Source organism: Candoia aspera, chromosome 1 (assembly GCF_035149785.1).
Source record: "Candoia aspera isolate rCanAsp1 chromosome 1, rCanAsp1.hap2, whole genome shotgun sequence".
Classification (NCBI taxonomy): domain Eukaryota; kingdom Metazoa; phylum Chordata; class Lepidosauria; order Squamata; family Boidae; genus Candoia; species Candoia aspera.
In genome coordinates, this window is record NC_086153.1 from 162,776,002 (window position 1) to 162,797,356 (window position 21,355).

Sequence of the window (21,355 nt, forward strand, 5' to 3'; positions counted from 1 at the left end):
AAGATGGCAAGGACGTAACAGAAGAAGAAGAGATTAAGAAAAGGTGGCAAGAACATACAGAAGACCTGTATAGGAAGGATAACAATATCGGGGAAAGCTTTGACGGTGTGGTCAGTGAGCTAGAGCCAGACATCCTGAAGAGTGAGGTTGAAAGGGCCTTAAGAAGCATTGCTAATAACAAGGCAGCAGGAGATGACGGCATCCCAGCTGAACTGTTCAAAATCTTGCAAGATGATGCTGTCAAGGTAATGCATGCTATATGCCAGCAAATTTGGAAAACACAAGAATGGCCATCAGATTGGAAAAAATCAACTTATATCCCCATACCAAAAAAGGGAAACACTAAAGAATGTTCAAACTATCAAACAGTGGCACTCATTTCACTTGCCAGTAAGGTAATGCTCAAGATCCTGCAAGGTAGACTTCAGCAGTTTATGGAGCGAGAATTGCCAGATGTACAAGCTGGGTTTAGAAAAGGCAGAGGAACTAGAGACCAAATTGCCAATATCCGCTGGATAATGGAAAAAGCCAGGGAGTTTCAGAAAAACATCTATTTCTATTTTATTGACTATTCTAAAGCCTTTGACTGTGTGGACCATAACAAATTGTGGCAAGTTCTTAGTGGTATGGGGATACCAAGTCATCTTGTATGCCTCCTGAAGAATCTGTATAACGACCAAGTAGCAACAGTAAGAACAGACCGCGGAACAATGGACTGGTTTAAGATTGGGAAAGGAGTACGGCAGGGCTGTATACTCTCACCCTACCTATTCAACTTGTACGCAGAACACATCATGCGACGTGCTGGGCTTGAGGAATCCAAGGCTGGAGTTAAAATCGCTGGAAGAAACATTAACAACCTCAGATATGCCGATGATACCACTTTGATGGCTGAAAGCGAAGAGGAACTGAGGAGCCTTATGATGAAGGTGAAAGAAGAAAGTGCAAAAGCTGGCTTGCAGCTAAACCTCAAAAAAAACAAGATTATGGCAACCAGCTTGATTGATAACTGGCAAATAGAGGGAGAAAATGTAGAAGCAGTGAAAGACTTTGTATTTCTAGGTGCCATGATTACTGCAGATGCTGACTGCAGTCAGGAAATCAGAGGACGCTTAATCCTTGGAAGAAGAGCAATGACAAATCTCAATAAAATAGTTAAGAGCAGAGACATCACACTGACAACAAAGGTCCGCATAGTTAAAGCAAGGGTGTTCCCTGTAGTAACATATGGCTGTGAGAGCTGGACCATAAGGAAGGCTGAGAGAAGGAAGATAGATGCTTTTGAACTGTGGTGTTGGAGGAAAATTCTGAGAGTGCCTTGGACTGCAAGAAGATCCAACCAGTCCATCCTCCAGGAAATAAAGCCAGACTGCTCACTTGAGGGAATGATATTAAAGGCAAAACTGAAATACTTTGGCCACATAATGAGAAGACAAGACACCCTGGAGAAGATGCTGATGCTAGGGAGAGTGGGAGGCAAAAGGAAGAGGGGCCGACCAAGGGCAAGATGGATAGATGATATTCTAGAAGTGATGAATTCGTCCCTGGGGGTGCTGGGGGTGTTGACGACTGACAGGAAACTCTGGCGTGGGCTGGTCCATGAAGTCACGATGAGTTGGAAGCGACTAAACAAATAAACAACAACCATCTATAAACCTGTATCTGAAGCAAGTCCATTTGAGTTCAGCGGGACTAACTTCTGCACGGCATGGTCATTCATGGACAGGACCAAGATGTTGCAGATAAACCTGGTGGGAGGAATGAAAGGTGGGAGGCAACTTTTGCTTATTTCCCCCTTTCCCTCAATCCTCTCACACAGCTCCAAAGATCCATCTACACCCAGGAACATTAGTGGAATTGTTTCAGCACTTTCTTTGTTCATATACATATGGAATACATATGCAATTACATATGGGCAGGTGCTGGATACAAGGAGCATCTCCCAGATGTATGACATGCAGAATGCCTCAACAAAGCAGAGGATACTTACTGTAAAATGCAGAATATTAACTCATTCCCCAAACCACAGATTTATTTTTTAGATAGACACAGATACAGAAGGAAAAAAAGCTTGGAGAGAATACCAATTTAAGATAGTCCAGACTGGTAGACTACTCATAATAATCCTAACAAAGAAACAGAAAAAGGCAGACATTGAGGACGACAGTTTTCCCATACTAGCACTGAGTAAAGGTGTTTCTGAAATGGTAAATATCTATTATGGAAACGTATGCTGGTAAAAATTTATGTGCTTTGGGAACCAAATGGACAGATTCAAAGTAACACAAAAATACTGAAGTTTCAGATCTGGGGTAAGCACTAAGAAAAATACTTAGGCAAAGACTATACTTTAGCTTCCAAGGAATTGTTATGAATTTCACAAAAGCAACAATGACTTAAATGCTTCCAAATGATATATATGAGCATGACTTTGATACAACAGGAGTTTATCATATTGATGGGGAGAATGAACAGACAGTTAACTATTAGTAGGATCCTCAGAATTATTATAATCTGGTATACATGGGAGAACAAAGTGGTTAAAGGATTGCATTTGGCTGATCTTGTTTGGTAACAGTTTCCCCAAAAGATCGAAATTCACACTTCTGCCACCAATGGTGGCAAATGGTGACAAAATTCACAGCTCAAACATAAGACAGTTTCTTTCCTGGGACCAAAAGCAGAAATAAAGACTTTGCAGGTTTTGCCACCCCATGTATGGAATGAGGACTTCAGCTTAATGAGCCAAAAGATGAACAATTTCTCTGTGGCAGTACAAAACAAATTTTATTCATTCATTTATTTATTAGATGTATTGACTGCCTTTATCTCAAGGGACAATGAAATATGGTTGTTCAAGAGAAAAAACAGAACTCTACCCCAAAAGTAGAACAGAGTTTGTACTCGGAAGAGAACATGAGAAGGGTCTGGAGATTAAGCAATGCTTGGGTCAATCTGAGAGCCGATCAAAATCCCATAAACCTGAGGGATAGAAAAAACCACACACTTGGTATCCAGACTTAAGAATAGTTTTAAGTTCAAAACAAAGAGCACAAAGACTCAAAAGCTATAAAGCTGTGTGCAGGAAGAAGCAAGACAATAATCAATATAATGATCCAGTACCATGAAGGCGGCCTCAGGGGATTCCTGAGCGCTCAATTTAACTAGAACGATACAAAACCCACACAAGTAAATATTGAGAGGAAAAACACATGGTGTCATGAGAGTTGCCCCAACAGTACTCTGATAAGGCAATCTGTCTTGGGGATGGGAAAGCTTTAAAATTAGGCAAATTTTCCAGTGAAGGATGTACATCAATCACCTTATCAGCAGCCAGGTGGTGACCGGGCAGTCAAATAAGCATTTGCAGGGATCAGCAAGTCTATTTAATGTAATCAATAATGGAAAAACAAAACTCTTATTAAATTAATCAAATCAACAGAGGAAATGAAACACTTAGGATCTGACTTCTCTACAATAATCTGGTGTATTATCTTCAATCGTTTCCCCAGTTTCTGATTTTAATGCTTTTCATGGAATAAAATGGATTCATGAATAAGGTGTTAAGAGTCATGTCAACAGAATAAATAAATATAAAATAGCATAAAAATTATACAAAGAAGAAGCCAGCAGATCTGATTTCCTCTGTACCAGAATTCAATTCAGGAGACATTCATATCAGCAGGAGCAAACTCAGAGAGTTTCAGCAATATATTTCATGCTCTTAAAATAGTCAAAATTATTTTCTAAAATACTGTAAATAGTGAAAAACTAGAGCAAGTAGATGATTTTTTTTGTACCTCAGTAGCATATTTAGCAAAAATAGGAAAATGGACAGAAAAATATTAAGACATGCAAATGCTGATAGTAACGTAGGAAGTATATGATGTGACCTCTTTTAAACAAAAGAACTATATTGTAAAACAAAAGAAGAAAGGGCCAAGAATGTATGAGCACTGTACTGTTACAAAATAATGTAGACTGCATAGAAAAGTGAATGATGAGTATGAAGAAAGTACACTGAGGTGGTTTGGTCATATAGAGAGAATGAATGCAGATCAAAGTGCAAAAACAAATATATAAAGGAAGAGGGAAGGGATCAAGAGAAAGGGAAGACCAAGAAAGCCTGGTTGGGTGGAGCTGAGGAGCTCCTCAAGAAGAGACAGGAGAAAAGTTTAAAGAACAAAACATGTATGAAATAGTGTATGGAGCTGGTGAAGGCAAGGGCAGTTTGCAAAGACAAAAGGATTAACAATGATATTGGCATGAATTAATCTTATGCTTCCTCTCCTTTTTTTATCTTATGTTTTTTATTTCTTTGGCCTGCCATTTCTTACTTTTTCTATGTGTTTTCTATGACATTTATTTCTTTGTTTGTTTTTCAAATTTCTATCACCGCCCATCTCTCCCAAAAAGGGGACTCTGGACAATGCTTCTTTGAAAAGGAAAGTGTGACAGGGATGTATGTACAACAAACTGTTGGTACAACAGACCTCAGTTTAGCAGATTTTGGATATAACAGGCAAAGTCCCATTGTAACTAAAGCAATCTGGATGATTTACATCATTTCTATCAATTTACACCATCTGACTAATGACATAATTAAACAAATGTATATTACATCATTTCCATCAATTTGCATAGCAACAGAAATGATGCAAAATGGACAGAAGTATCTTAAATCTGAATTTAACAGACATCTGGGAGTAATGGGCATAACCTTCCCTCAAATGGTCTGTTGAACCGAGGATTTACAGTATATATGTAGAATTCATTCAATCTCTATCTCCATGGCTCAAATAAGGTCTCTATCTCCATGGCTCAAAATATCTAGATGTTTACAATCTTTTTGTGACTGTAAATACAATAAATTAAAATAATGGGCAGGAGAGCCAGTTTGGTGTAGTGGCTAAGAAACCAGGAGACCGTGAGTTCTAGTTCTGCCTTAGGCACAAAGCCAGCTGGGTGACCTTGGGCCAGTCACTCTCTCTCAGCCCTAGGAAGGAGGCAATGGCAAACCACTTCTGAAAAACCTTGCCAAGAAAACTGCAGGGACTTGTCCAGGCAATCTCCAAAAACTGGACACAACTGAATGGATTAAAAAAAATTGACAAGTCTGATATGGTAGAACCAAAATTTGGAAGAGTTTTCATTATATATAGGGCAGTTTTAAAGAATCAAAATAAAAGTAATATTTATCTTTTATGCAACATTTTGTGTTAAAGTATTTTGCAAGATTTGTGTTTCCTCAAACAAGTGACGAGCAGAGCACCATTCATGCACTGCAAAATGTTTGTAACTCCCCAGAATTGAAAAGCTTGAAATGAGATCTACTTTCATTGCTTTATGGACTCTATCTCTCATGTTCCAGATGGGAAAAAAACCTCACTGTAAGTTAATGTTTATGTGGGAGAAAGGAAAGAGAATCACACAGCATTTTCTTGAAGATAATCCACTTGACTACCTTGCTAATTTAAACTAAGATCATCTTCCCAGATAAACAAACGACTAATTTCTGCTTAGTACTAAGCAGTTAAAGATCAATAGTTAGCATCTTATGTCTTTCATTGATTGATTATGTGCCTTTATTACTGTACATTTCTCACAAGGAAACTCTGATTTCCCAACTTTTAGTACAAGTACAAGCAAACAGACAAAAATAATCAATACTCCAACTCACTGGGGGGAAAGGTCCTCTGGAATCCTTAATGCTTCTTTTAAAAAATAGTCCACATGGTTTTTGCACAGAGTTTCAGAATGCATAACTGCCAGCTCAGTTTTCTGACTAATTAAAAGGATCCTGTTCTTCCCTCCCCTCTCTGCGTGCTGGTAATGGCTTGTTAATTCAAGGGAATGGAACTGAAGAGGAGAGGAAGGGGGGGAGAGGAGTAGGGAAAATTCTCCAAGTTGCAAGCTTAAAGCAATCTGTCTCTCCCCCTCCCTTCTCACCTCAGTTTGCTTTGAAACGTGGCACTGAGCTGCAAAGGATGGGGGCGGAGGGGTGGCGGGAGGAGTATGCATGTGTGTTAACTGTCAAGTTCTCAATCACAGACTCAGCCGAGCCTCTCGCAGAGGGACTGCTGGCAGGCGCAGCCAGACTCCAGTCAGGATAGTCTGAAGGACCCAGGCTTGTGTCGCAAGAGCCGGACCCCCTCCCTTGCCTAGAAAGCAGCAGGCGGTGGCAGTGGGACAGCAGGCTGGGAAGGCGAAGGCGGAGCTCGGCATTCCTGGCATTTCTGTGCAAAGTGGCAATGCTGCGAGGCAAAAGGCCTAGGTCTGCCTGGAAGGAACCCCAGCAAGGCAGAGGAGGGGGAGAGGGAAGCCTCCATTCACAACTCTCCAAATCTGCTTGCGGAGATGGAATTTGGGACGGTCTAAAGTTCAAAAAGAAACCTTCCAGCTGTAGCCACGAAAAAGGCGGGCCCGTACTAGAACCAGACATGAAGGGAGTCCGCTCAGTTCAAGAAGGGAAATGAGAGGAAACAAAGGCTGAGGGAAACGTGCATTTGGTTTACAAAGAGGTGGCTGGGGAAAAAACAGCAAACAAATGGAGGAGGAGGTGGAGATGGAGATGATTTGGGAAGTAAAGCAAGTAGCCTCTCCCTAAGGTCAAGCCTGTATCTACAGTAGTACTGGCCTTCGACAGTGAAGAGAGACTTTACTGGGATGGAGGGGGGGAGGGAAAGAACAAAACAAGCAACAGAAAGGAGGGAGAAAAGAATGAAAAAAGGAAAAAGCAGGACCGGGGTCACACTTCACACTAAGGTAGAACGACACAACCTGAGTTCCAGAAAGCCTTCAGTACAGCAACACAAGGGGGACATTTATGAAATCTGTTACTTGTATATAATCGCATTACTTATCTTTAATTGGAAATTAATTTAAATGAAAATGAGATCTAGCCGTTTCCTGGCCTCATCCATTATATCCGCTCTCTCCCCAAGGTCAAGTGTAACCTCATTTCACAAAACGAGCACCCCGATGCTAAGCTGTAATATGGGTTGGGTTGGGTTAGGTTTTGGCTTAGCAAGTTGTGTGAACCCAGCAAACTGTGGTTTCTTTGAGAAATCAAGTTAAAAAACCACAGCTTAGTGTAACATGCTAGTCATTTTTATAGAAGGCCAACAGGTATCTTTTGTGAATTTTTATTTTTTTTTCTTTTGCTGTATTCTAGCTAAAATGGAGGCTTGCTTGACCTTCTGAGTAGTGTACCACCAATATGGATCAAGAGAATGCATCTGGAACTTTCCAGACAACACAAGTTTCGGGGATTAAAATTGGTCTGCCAGAGCTTTCCGACTTCTGCATGGAGAATAGGGAGAGAAATAAGGTATTATATAGCCAGGGATTTTAACTGCAACTTTACCAAGCTCCATAAGTGACAGGAATAGTATAATCCACACCATAAGTCTATTGTGCCCACACGACAGATGCTATATGAAGAAAAAAGCCTTTTCCCAGGACATCTGCCACTCTCTGGGTTAGTCCCCTCATCAGCTTTTTTAAGAAGCAAAAGGCAATCATCCAGATGCCCTGATCCCATGAATCACAAAAGTAAATGTTTAGAACAGCCCCCCCACCCCACCCAGCAACTTGGTTCCCTCCAGTGAGCCAGAGAATGCTGGGAGTCATAGCAGAACCTATCTGGAAGGCACCAGGTATGGGAAGGGAAGCCTAGGATAACAAACAAGTGCTAGCCTGCCCACCTATGGGACCAGCGCCAGTACTTCAACAATGATCAGCATTCCTTTCCTGGAAGGACAAAGCAAATACAACTTGGATTTGCAGATGCTCCCAGCCAAGCTAGAAAGCAGCCAGTCCCAACTTCCACAATATTCATGCATCCAAGAGATCTACCACCAAGCAACAACTGAGCTGACTGCATCTCTATGTGGAGACTCGATAGCATCTGACTCCAGAGACAGTGATGAACAAAGTAGACAGGGCAAACCAAAACTGCAAAAAAATTATGGCCTTTCCTTCCTACCCTAACATTTTTCCTTGGTTCTTGCTGCTGACACGTTGCTTTAAACCATTTCTATCATCCCTCTCTGCAAGATACACACACACTTTTGCTCTATGTATATTCGTCTGTAAAGTGATTGTTCTAATCATTTCAAGAATGGAGACTGACATCATCAGGAAATATCAGTTTATTAGCCAATCCAGAATAAGCAGGGATCATGCATCATGGTACAAACCATTCAATACTGTCTCTGACATAACCAAATACAAGCAGATAAACTTTTAGGATTGTGGATTTGGACAGGAGGGTTCAAAGTTGTTTAGCCACAGAACCTGTACCTCCCCCCCACCCCCCAGGCCATGCTACCTCATAGAGCTGTTGCTGTGGGAAAAACTAGGAAGACAGAATGTTGTGTATGCCAGTTTAGCTTCCTGAATGTAAGGCAGGATAAAAATCTAATAAATACATTAAAAATAAAAATAATGTCTTTCCCTGCAAAAGGAGATAAAGATCTAAATAAACTGTTCCTTAATTACATTCAAAGAGAGCTCATGAATGTATCTTATCAGTGGTTCAGCAACTCTTTATCTTCAAAAAATCTTTCATATTCATGGTTTGAGGACGATTATCCAAAGAAATGTTTTCAACCGTATCAATCCTAATCTTGCTTCCATGCCCTCCTGCCCAATCAGTTAGGTATGTTGATACAAGAGACAGAACTCTTTCATTGGTGACTCTACAGCTGTGGAATACTTTCTCCGTGACTCCAAAGACTTAAATAGCTTTTAAAAACTCATTAGTTCAAAATCAGTTGTGCATAACTTTTCATGTGCTGCTATTTAGCTTACTTTTTTTAACACTGACAATTTTATCTGATTTTTGTGGCATTCTGCTGAGCACAACCTTTTGGCATACATTTATTTTGGTGTTATTTCTTATGGGTGTTTATATGCTGGAAGCTGCTTTTAGAGTATGGTTCTAAAAAAGGCAGGATTGAAATCTAATAAAATTATTGTAAATATATAATATTGCAATTAAATAAATCTAAGAAGCTCAATCAAAGGTTGTAAGGCACAGAATCCATAAACGATGCTGCTCAGTCCTTATTGGTGTTGCGCAACAGCACATGGTAGAATGTAATTCCTTAGACTGTGGGAGACTACTGCTATGGGGATAATATTTAGGTCAATTTCGGCTGCATTACTGATCTCTCACAAGGAAATTCTCAGGATTCTCAGGATTCCAGGGAATATAGGGCGGGACTGATCTAAGTGCATTAGACAGTGATAAAACAACAAGATCCAGTAACTGAACTCAACCATGGTAGTCTTGATAATGTAAGGCTGCTGGCATCTTTGTTCTCATAATAAATATAAAAGACAAGACACAGAACAAAGGTTATAAAAGTACATGCCACCCAGAGTTGCTTGCTACTAGTGATCACATATAAAAAATGTTCCTAGTATCACCCAGTGATGCTTAAATAGACAAATGCATGGAAGATAAGGATAATAACAAGGATGATGTATGCAGAGATTATCCAGTTCAAGGGCTCCAAACCAGTACTCTACAAACAGTCTGATCTGCTCTAGGCTAGGAATAATCTTACCAGATTTCCTGCCCAGATCCAGAGGAGATCAGTTAAAAGCTACTTCTAAATGGTAGATGCATTGAAATTGGAGCACGGAAGATTGAAGTTACATACCATGAAGACTGAGTACAGTAGGAAAATGAACAAAGGAGCCTAGACAAAAATATGATGTTGAAACACCTGATAATTGAGGGAGAAGCATATAAAAGGATATTAAGAAGGGGTAACAAGTTGGAAATAAGTCTTTGTCTCCTAATGAGGGGCCATGCCTGGCTCAAGAAAGTTGCCCTTACAAAAAGGGGTGGGAATCAGAAAAATCTAGACCTTCCAGGCAGATTTTTTTAAAAAACGTTCTTTACCAATCCTTCTTTGGTTTTAACAGCTTGCCTATTCTGGCTAACACAGATGTAGTGCAAATGTTATAGGGACTCGTCCCATTAGAGAAGTTGAAGGGAAAAAAAAACGCAAAATGGAAAAACTTAGCATGAGCACTGCATTCTCCCATCTTTTTCAAACTAGATGACCTGAATAGAGGGAACACACCAAAAAGGAATGCAGCAGACCAGACCCCAGAAAAAAATGACTGCTAGAGCAGAGGTCCTCCTCTACACATTGCTAGAGAACAGAATTAAAATAAATGAATGCTGGGATAGGTCTTAGTACTTCCAGTCCCTACCCATCACAGTATTGCACAAATGAAGGACAACAGGGTTTTTGTTGTTGTTGTTTTTCCAGGGGAGGGGGGTTCTTTCCAGGATCAGTTCAGAACAGTACAAGCTACATCCAGGATTCGGAACAAAATGGATTCAGGTCTGTCCACACTCCAAAGGGAAAAGCCATCCCATTGCATTTCAGGATCCAGGCTCTAGATAAGTGTTTCTTAACCTTGACAACTTTAAGGTGTGTGGACTTCAGCTCCTAGAATTCTGGGAGTTGAAGTTCACACATCTTAAAGTTGCCAATGCCAACACTGACCTAGATGCATCTGATGCACACCCTTATTGGCACCTAGTCCTTATGGCTAAGTTCCTCTGAATAACAGCTTTTGGGGAACATAAACAGAACGGTGTCATTGCACTCATGCCCCGCTTATGAGCATTGGGTGGGCTATGGTGAGACTAGAATGCTAGACTAGGTTGGCCTAATCTAGCAAAGCTCTTAAGGGGAATAGTAATCAGCTACAAATTGGTAGTAGAGATCCAGGAAAGAAGCCATTACGCTTAAAGGGATATCAATTCCACAAATATCTCTTGATGAGTTATCATAGTGTTAAAAAGATCAACACCAGTTCTTTGCCCTCAGGACAAGAGTACTCTGCCTACTTCTGGCCCCTGGTATGCCTCCAAGTAGTGGAAGCAGCAGCTGCTGCCTCTCTGGTAGCTCAGTGCGAAGGGCTGGATACACTGCATTCAGTCTTAAGAGCTGTGCCATCCAAGGAGAGAGGAGCAGCTGCTTTCAGCCATTTGCTTACTGGAGTAGACAACTGTGCATTAGAGGCAATTGCCTCTCCTCCTGCACACGCTCTCCTCTTGGCAGCATGGTGGGGAGAATAAATCTATTCCCAACTGATTTTCTGTTCAGAGAAAGAGGACAAAGACTGAGTGGGGTACTGTGGAAGTCTTCCTCACTGTACCTCTGCTGTTCACTCACTTTGCCTGAGCAGGTGAACAAACCAGTCCCTCCCCTCCCTGGTTCTCCAAAAGGGGAAAAGCTGTGGTCTGTATTTATTCAACTGAGCCCTGGAAGAGGCCACCCATTCCTCTCTCCCCCTCTTTGGGCATTACTGCTGTGTTGAGATGGTGGCTATGTTCACACAACCTGCTCAGCCAATAAGCTGAAATAACAGAGAGACATGTGTGCCATCATCTTTAACTGCCCTCCCTCCCATTGCAAATTCATTCACCAGGGCCAAAAGCTTTCAAATTCTTTTTTTTTTCAACTTTGCAACAGAAGCAATTCTGGTTCTGATGGCCTACATGCCAAGCCTCTGATGCCAATTATCAAGCCACAGGTGACCAGTGTAAGGTGACAGGGCACACATCTTTACTGACCCCTTCTTGTGGTTCATCCAAGAGCAAAAGTGAGCAGAGCCAGAAGTACTTGGCAAATTGCCTCTTCTGTTTATCTAAATGGGCCAGTGAGTAACAGAGATGGCTAAAAAAAGCTGCTGCCGGTCTCTTCACTCTCTCTGGTGGAAGAGTGTCTGAGGTTGAATGCTGTGGACCAAATGCTATCCCCTCAGCTTTCTGGAGGAGAAGGGCACCCAAAGGAAGACCAGTTGTCTTCCACAGTTGCAGCAACCATGGTTTGCTCAGTCACCCAAGCTGGGAATGAGCCATCAAGCTGGTTGTCTGCACTATCCAGAATGGGGCTGAGTTTGGGCTATACTGTAATGATTAGGTCTGTGCAGCAAACTATGCCATAAACAAAGGTGTACAGACCACAGTAGCTGGGTTTGTTCACAAACCACACTACAATTCAGTGCAATGCCAAATTCATTCATAGGGTGCAGACAACAGGTGATCCTGACTACCGATGCTCTTTCACTGACCATGGAGCAGCAACTTCCACCATGCCAAACCCAAGCCAAGCAAAAGGAGCTTGCAGGTCCTCTGATCTGTCACTCCACTGTCTGCTTTTGGCAGGCGAGGAGGGTTGCTGATGTTGCCCTGAAGGGACTGAACTTCCCAAGGAGTCCTCCTGCTGACAGTGGAAGTTGTCCCACCTCAGTGGCAAGCCATCAAGACTTGGCCGTGGCCGTTGCCCAGAAGGGCTAGTCCTCTATCAAAGGCTCTGAATCAGGACAGGGCAAAGACTTAAGGCTTGGGAGGAAGTTCGGAGAATAAAGAGAGCGAAAGGCTGTGAAAGGAAAGCAGGATTTCCAGGCTAGATCTTCAAATCCAGGCAGCCAAGTTTAAGCTCCAGGGGGCGAGAGGGCTCCCAAGCAGGAAGAATAAAGAGCAGTGCAGTTCTCTGGTTTAATACCGTCTCATCCAGGAATTGAACCTGGGAGAGTGACAGAGAGAGGAGGAAGGAAGAGATGTCCCAAGCGAGAAAGACAGAGGAAACGGCAAAAACCTTCGCGGTGGAAGGAAATCGCTCGATGCCTCCGCCCCGGGACCCAGGGGGAGCATTCAGCGCGAGGACATGCAGCCGTAAGACCCGGCAGGACCCCCTTTTCCCAAGGAGAAGGCGATTGGTATCCCCCGACAGGGGCTGCTCACCTCGAACATGAGCGAGATCAACACGCAGAGCACCAGGCAGAAGCCGATGTCAGCGTGGTTGTGGATGAGAAACTCCTGGCTGAAGAGCGGGTGGCTTTTAGCCCGCCTGCGGAACGCCATGGCCGGCAGGGACGCGAGCGAGCAGCCCGGCCCCACCGCCCTCGCCTCCGCCCAGCGCCGCCAACTTCTCCCCGGCCCCCGGACAACTTCGCGAGCAAGGCAGACGGGGCCAGAACCCGGCCCCCCGCCCTGCGCAGGCGCGGCTCTCGCCGGCTGGCTGGCTGGCTGGCTGGCTGGCTGCTCGGCCCCGCCTAGCTTAACCCTCTGTCTGCCTGCCCGGGCTGAAGCGGGCGGGCGGTGCTGGTCCGCGCGCGGCGTGGCGGGAGGCGCCGCCTCCTGCCAAAGTCCGGCCTTGCAGATTCCCCCAGGCCAAGACCTCCCCTGCCGGAGCTCAGCCGGGCTTCGTGGCTCCATCCTTCCCGGGAGAGTCCCACTCTCGGGGCGGTGAACAAGCCTGGTGGACGGTGAATTTCTGACCGTGCTTAGAAGAACCCCGCAGTTTCATCTAGACGGGTACAGTCGGTAGCAGTTGACGTAGCAGTTCGTTATGCGCGCGTGGTGAAAGCAGAAAAAGGGGTTCAAATATTTCAGTGTCTGAGCTTTGGGTGTGTAGGAAGGGCAGTCCAATTCTATGCAGCTTTATTCTGAAGTTAGTGCTATAGAAGTTAATCCCAAATGCCTGCGCACACAATAGCTACGTGTTGCCACCTAGGAGATCAGAATGCCTTCCAAGGGTGAACTGTGCATATTTTCCCCGTTCCCGCCCTGTTTAAGGACACAAAAAATAGCTTCTTGGCGGTCTGATAATATCAGTATTTTATTTCAATTTACATTAACATAACATACTAAGCTATTTTTCCTCCATAGGGATCTTCCCCATAAGGCTAACCCATCAAATAAAATGCTGTACATGCTGATTTTTTTTTGCAGGCTAACAACTGTGGTGGTGGGGCATATTTTGAGGATACTAATTGGCTGAATAAGGGGCGTGGTGGCTCAGTGGTTAAGACTCCAGGCTTGTCGACTGGGTTGCAAGAGACCTGAGCGTGCCCTAGCTCTTGCCAACCTAGCAGTTCAAAAGCATGTAAATGTGAGTAGATAAATAGGGACTTCAGCGGGAAGGTAATGGTGTTCTGTGACTGTCATGCTGGCCACATGACCGTGGAAGTGTCTTCGGAGAACGCTGGCTCTTCAGCCATGAAATGTGGACACAAGTAAACAGGAACCTTTAGCTTTACATTTAACTGGCTGAATAGTTTTCCTGCCCCACCTCTAAAATACAGGCCCCTCCAAGGAAAATCTACCAAGGGCTGCTCACTGCTACGCTGGAGACAATTCCCAATGAAGTTTACACACTTTGGCTTAGTGATGGATGAAGCAGGAAAATTTTTTTTTTTTTCCAGAAGACTTTTTAAAATGTAGGCAGAGTGTACAATACATCTTAAATCTGTGATAAGGGTGAAATATTTGCCAGGGCATTCTGGTGCTTACGTAAACTCTTAAATTCAGAAAGGGCATTAGGAATTAGCTTCTCATGTAAAAAACTTGCGTAACTTACTTGTTAAAGGAAAGGTCTTTCTGTTCAAGGCAAGTAATGAGCACATACATAACAAACATCTGACTTCTTTTCCTAGTTCTATTGTCACACTATTGCAGCCACTGTTTCATCTGTACATACACCCCTCCATAATGTCTCTGCTCCTAAGAATTTTAGAGCTAGGCAGGGGCTGTTAGTAATGCTGCTCTCTGCTCAAGACAGCAGTGAAAGGAAAATTTGGTAGATTGGGGGGCAGGAGTGAAAATGCCTGTATTTCAGGACCATGTTTGAGTAGAGACAAGCAAGAAACCACAGAATACCATTAAGAGTCCATAAAACTAACTCTGCACTATACAGGTAGACCTTGCTTACCAACCACCTCATTTAGTGACTATTCAAAGTTACAACAGCGCTGAAAAAGTAAGTTTACGACCAGTCCTCATATTTACGATTGTCACAGCAACCCCACGGTCACGTGATTGCCATTTGTGCATTTCACAACCAGCTTCCAACAAGCAGAGTCAATGGAGAAGCTGGCAGTAAAATCGCAAGTTGTGGTCACATGACATCTCGCTTAACAACCCACTGTGGTTTGCTTAAAGACTGCAGCAGAAGTCAGGTAGTAAGCCCATTGCAGTCACGTGGTGTCTTGCTTAACGACTGTGTCAGCAACAGAGTTGCTGGTCCCAATTGTGGTTGTTAAACAAGGACTACCTGTAATCCCATCTTCCCTCTAAAAAATTCAGGGTGACTTACATGATTCTTGTCTTCATTTTCTGCTCAAAACAACTCTGCAAGTTGCAAGGCTGACTAGTTTAGGACTGCGAGGAGCATCACAGACTAAACCTGGTCTTTCCAGTCTGTTGCTATTTAGAAGAATAACAAGTGCCTTTCCATAGCTGAAAATGGGCCCTTCCCATCCTAGTCGAACAACTTAACCTCTCCACTACACTCGTTCAACTGCTATATCATAGTAGTCTTATGCAGTATTCTGGAGCTAGAATGATGCAAACAATATAATCTATCTATAGATTAGGAACCTGTGAAAATAATTTTCATTTAAAACCAGTATAGAAGATGGAAAGAGAAATACTTTTTGTAGGGTACCACTGCCAAACAGTCTGAAAATATTAAATGATAGTGAAGCATTAGGACCAAAACTTATATTTCTCTAATTGGATCATGCATTGTATAATTACATTCATATACTTCATGGTTCATATTTAATAGCAGTCAAGGAGGGATGTTTTAAGTAAGAAAATTAGTGTAGGGGCAAAACATGAAAAAAAAAAAATCTCCACGGCATGATCATAATTTGGCTCCTTGAGAAAGAAGAACTTTACATTAGGAGCACCAATCCAATTTTAAAGTGTTTGAGCTGGCTTATGTTCTTTTTCTTTTTGTTATTTTAGAATGGCCTTGCTGTATTTTTTAAATTTGCAAACTGTGTAAACTGTTTTGAAAACTAGTGTTGAATTAATAAAATTAATACATAACATGCAGTTTGACTCACAAAATTGCAGTTCTTTGCAGTTACATGCTTTATTGTGTGTTTTAACCTATTTATTTTGATGATTGATCTCTCCTGAGCCACTTTCTCTCAGCCCAAAAACAGGAGGAGGAAATGCTGTGTACAATGGCTTGAACTCCTGAATAAAAAGTGGGTATAAACAAAAGCAGACCAATAAACCAGTCTCCTTGCAGTCCAAATGATTGCTTAGGTATTTTCTTCTGGTGAAACTGAAACTACAGTTTTAACTCATGTCTTACAGTTTCATGGTATGAGGAAACTACTAAATTTAGAGAAGGCACAGCTTAATCATGTCTACTATAGTCTGAGAGTTCTGAAAAGTTTTCTGAGATTTGTCCCCTTCTGCAGTAAGGCTTGTTTAATGTGCGCGGGGTGCAAACCTTACATATTAACTTAGCAATAAGGGTTTTTTACTTCATTCCTTACACATTTGTGCATTTGTACATTTGGCATATGGTGGCTAATGAAGGTTTGCATGTCTTATTCATGTTGGCAGACATCTCAGTGTCTTTGCGATTGCTTGACCAATACTTGACCAACACTTCTTGTAGGTTTTTTTTAAAATAAGTTTTATGTTTTTTTTAAAAAGTAATGGTCTAGTTGGAGTGAGGGAAGGCTGAAGTTTATACCCTTGGCATTCTTATTTCATTTCCTGCACGACCACAGGGATTAAAAACAGATGAGACACCATGGCTGGAATAGCTGCATTTGGTGGCCATCCCTGCCTTCTGTCTTTGTCTGGTTGTCTAAAGAGGCTTCACCTTAACCACAGTTTAATCCAGTGTTTCTCAACCTTGGCTGCTGGAAGATGTGTGGACTTCAACTCCCAGAATTGAAGTCCACACATCTTCCAGCGGCCAAGGTTGAGAAACACTGGTTTAATCTGTAGTGTGGGTTCAGATGTCATGCTTGTCCTGACCCTTCACTTTGGTGACTATTATGATTTTAAAAATCCGAACTTAAGTGTCAAAAGAAGTAATAAGAAAAACAAATGATTTTTATTATTTTTATTTCATTAATGTAGCCTTTAAATAGGGGATGCGGTGGCGCTGTGGGTTCAACCGCTGAGCTGCTGAGCTTGCCGATCGGAAGGTCGGCGGTTCGAATCCGCGTGGCGGGGTGAGCTCCCGTTGCTAGTCCCAGCTCCTGCCAACCTAACAGTTCGAAAACATGCCAATGTGAGTAGATTAATAGGTACTGCTTCGGCGGGCAGGTAACGGCGTTCCGTGTAGTCATGCCGGCCACATGACCACAGAAGTGTCTACGGACAAACGCTGGCTCTTCAGCTTTGAGACAGAGATGAGCACCGCCCCCTAGAGTCAGACACAACTGGACTTCATGTCAAAGGAAACCTTTACCTTTACCTAGCCTTTAAATAGCTATTATTTCCCTATCTTCATTTTGAATCCAGGTATTTCTAGAGTAAAGCATCTTTGGAGGCATAATTGAATAAACACAGAGGGAAATAAGGTTCCTTCCCAGCTCGTAGATTTCCACTCTGATAATGGAACAGCTGAGCTTGCTAAATTCCTATCACTTAACTTCCATTTTCCAGAAAAGGAACTGGATGCTGGACTAGCCTCCTCTGTCATAAGACTGGCTGAAATTAGTTGCTGTTTTGTATGTTTGTTTCTTTCCCTTTAAAAAAAACAATAAAGCTCAGAAACATCTGAAGTTCTAGATTTTTTTTTTTTAATCTTCCTTGGAAGTGCACATGTGTTTTAAGTCCCTAAAGCTTATGCGATTCAGCAAAAAGGAAGAGTCTGTGAAACAATCAGTTGGGCTGAGTTACATTCGACATTCCTGGACTATTACGTGTCAGCCTACTCCTACATGGAACTGGGGGCGTATGTCTTTTAAAACTTACTTCAGTAGAGACATTTTACCATTGATAGTCTTTTCAATTTCCTGAAACATGGCAAAGAGAACAGAGGACCCAAAGCATTATATTTTGAAAATTATATGCAGATATGCAAGACTGCAGACATAACAAGAGGTTCAGGAGCTGTTGTGGAAAGGAAATCAAGTTTATAACTGCTAGACAAAGGAGAGAATAGCAAGTCTCCGTAGCTCCAGACATACAGGAGAATTCTTAAGCCTGCATTCTCAGCAGTTACCTCCCCTGATTTCTGCAGGAGTTACTTCTAAGAAAGAATTGGGATACAGCCCTAATGCAGCCTGATCATTACAGTTGAATCCGACATATCCACTCAGAAAGTACCACGACATTCAATGAGATCAGGCTCCAAGCATGCTGACAACAGCATCCTTACTCATTTCGTATTCTCAAGTTAAATGCATTCCTAGAATAAATGTGCAGAAAATTTCTCCCTAAGAATTTTTTTAGGGAAATGGATCCAGGGTTTTGGCTCATTTGGTTTATTCATCCAAATATACAAAGTATTTGTAGGATCGGTGCCTCAAAATCCTATAGAAAAATATGGGGTACAATTAAAACAAGCTGGAATACTGTTTCAAGAAGAAGCAGGACCAGTCCACTTGTGACACCAAGGCTTTAGAACAACCTTCCCCAATCAAGCTCTTCTCCAGGTGCTGTTTGATTACTTTTTTTACCGTGTCTAGACAAGAGTGGAGTTATGGGCCTGTGAATCTAGAAGTTAGTAGAGTAGAATAAGGGTGGACAACATTTGGGAGCACTGTACTTTTCTGCATCATATTGGACATATGCAGGATTGTGCCAGTGATGCCATTGATTTGGGAAGGATCACAAAGATAAGAGTGTTAATCCCTACAAGCCCCTTAATGCAACTATTAGATTGCTTATACTGTTGAAAGAAGAGGAAAAATGTACTACTAAAACCCTTCATTTAGTTGCATTTCATTAGATCCCACCAGCCTTCCACTTTAGAATAACCACCTATGGTGGTAATTACCAGATGGCAATTCCTGGAAAGAGTAAGCCACTGGTTGGTTGGTGCTTTTGAGTCAATGTTGACTGTGGTTTGCCATTGCCTTCTTCCTGGGGCTGAGAGAGAGTGACTGGCCCAAGGCCACCCAGATGGCTTTGTGCCTCAGGTGGGACTAGAACTCTCGGTCTCCGTTTCTAGCCTGATGCATTAACCACTACGCCAAACTGGCTCTCAACCCACTCTTACTACTGTTATATTATTAAGAAACTGTTTAGGCACAGGGTTTGCCCTAAGCCCATGGAGAGATTCTAAGAACATACCTAATCAGGAGAGGCTAGATGAAAACTCCACACCTTTGAGAAGTGATTAATCTGCTGGCTTTTGCATGCTAGACTAGACATTTCAAAGCCACATATTCAGAAAGCTGAACGATGAACTACTTCAGCTTTTGTAAGAACAGTATCACTGGCCCCAATTTTACATTCGACAGCATGACCTACATTATTCTAAAATATTTATGCGGAATATGTTGCTGTTATACATCAGAGGCTTTTTATGTTTAGCATTTGTTATGGCAATTAGTAGAGCAATTAGTTGTTTAATAATGGTTACTTACTTATGAATGCCATTCAAAAAAAGACTTCCGTGAACTACAGTAATCCTACATCTAAAGTTTATAACCCACTTTTATAGATCCACAAGCCAGGCCTGTTCCAATACAGCAAGAACAAATCGACCTTTTCCCAGAACCTTTCTTAGGTGCATCTTATAAGTTAATTATGAAGTCTGAAGGGTATTACCCAAATAGTAGCATCTCCAGAGAACCCAAATGCTGCAAAGCATAAACTGTATAAATGAAGAAATAAGAGGTTTGCCTGGAAGTCACCATACTCTGTATACCCACTGAAATAAATTATCAGAGTGACATTTACTGCTAAAGTAACATGCATTTACATTTGGAAAATACTGCTTAAGCCAGGCAAGGCAATTCTATCTCTTGGAGTCTTTGAGATTTCCTGTCTCTTTCCTGATCACATTTTTGTTCTAACCTCAGGACTGGTCAGAGTAGCTTGGTGCTTGGCAGACATGCTCAAATGCTAGAGCCCCGCTGGATCCAATAGAGTGAAACCCTTTTTTAGCCACCTATTGCCCAATTCCCACCCCACGCCCTTTGTCTGAATGAGTTTCCCAACATCAGAAAGAGTCAGCCTCAGGAAGGTGGGGGAGGTGGGAGGGAAACATGACACCGGATTTCATCCAATAAAGTTTAAGCTTGCCCTCTGGTCAAAAGTGGTGGTGGTGGTGGGGAGATCAAACACAACTTTATTCTGGGGCATAATCAGCTTCTCTTGACAATGTTTGAGAAAGTCTGATGTGAAAAATGAGTGCCACCTATTGGTAGAAAAACAGAAGATAAATTCCAGAAATCAGCCAATCAAGTATGGACAAATAGGTAGTAGCAAGAACGGCATTTATTTCACCATCATAAAACAGCCAGTTCTTTTTCTACTTTGATGCTGACTTCCAAAATCACAAGCATTGCTTTGGACTGCTTATTCCTCTTTCACAGCTGCCATGACCAGCAGAGGTTTTACTGCTTATATTTTCTGATGTCTTCAGCATCATCGACACAGCAATTTCCCATCCCGTTGTTGCATCGACCAACATAGACTTCCACAGGATGGCAGAGGGTATGTCGGCAAACCCCTTTTAGTCTCCTACATCGTCCGGTGCCTTCAAAGAAAACAGGAAGACTTGAGATTCTTACACTTCCTTTTCTAATTTCCGTCCTTTAATGTCTTTGGCTTAGCATTTCTTAAATCCTTTTTTGCGCTTCGATAATGCTGCTGGCCACAAAAAGGAACTACTTAATAGGAATGCATGTCTGAATGAGTATTTCTAGTGAATGAGTATTTCTCCTATGCAGAAGACACGTTATGAGGCCTGAGAACACATATGCACACATGTACATTGATAAAGAAGGTTAATAATTATGTTCCTAAGTAGGTGACAAATGTAAGGAAGGAAATTTTAAAAGAAATATTAGCAACCCAATATCCTTGCCACTACAAAATTTAGACAAAATCAGAAAGCAATATGCAAAAATTAATTAACATGCTCATGCCAACTACTGCTGGGAATATCTAGTAACTGATTACACTGGAAAGTCTGCATAATTTTAATTTTATTTTATCACAGAATAATGCAGTTAGCTCTTGAGTTCACAGTCATACTCTATATGTCTTCACATCCCCAAATACTTTGTGACAGAGCACCATTTGTATGTATACAAATTGTATGTATAATTGGTGCCCACTTTCAGTTTCCTTACTTGTACAGAAATACTGCCAAGAGACCTTGATATTACTTAACAGCTCAAACACTGTTTTTTTTTACAGTAATAAAAGGAGGTAGCAGTTTCCACACTCAGTTCAATACACTGAGCAAAGAGTGATGCACATTCACACACTAATCAATACTGAAGTTTGGTGTGTATGTTGCTCTTGCGTATTTCCTTCCAACTGTCATACTGCAATTTCTTCATCATCCTTTTCTAACCATTTATTGTTATTATT

The 21,355-nt window shown here is 42.0% G+C and overlaps 1 protein-coding gene across 1 annotated transcript in view; it reads right to left on the bottom strand.

Moving 5' to 3' along the window:
- TRAM2 (translocation associated membrane protein 2) overlaps positions 1-13,014 on the bottom strand; it is a 52,018-nt gene extending 39,004 nt beyond the window's left edge. Inside the window, exon 1 of the mRNA XM_063317349.1 lies at positions 12,782-13,014. Coding sequence (XP_063173419.1) covers positions 12,782-12,901 — 120 coding nt within the window. The 5' untranslated portion in view covers positions 12,902-13,014. The remainder of the gene's footprint in view (positions 1-12,781) is intronic.
- Positions 13,015-21,355: the final 8,341 nt, after the last annotated feature.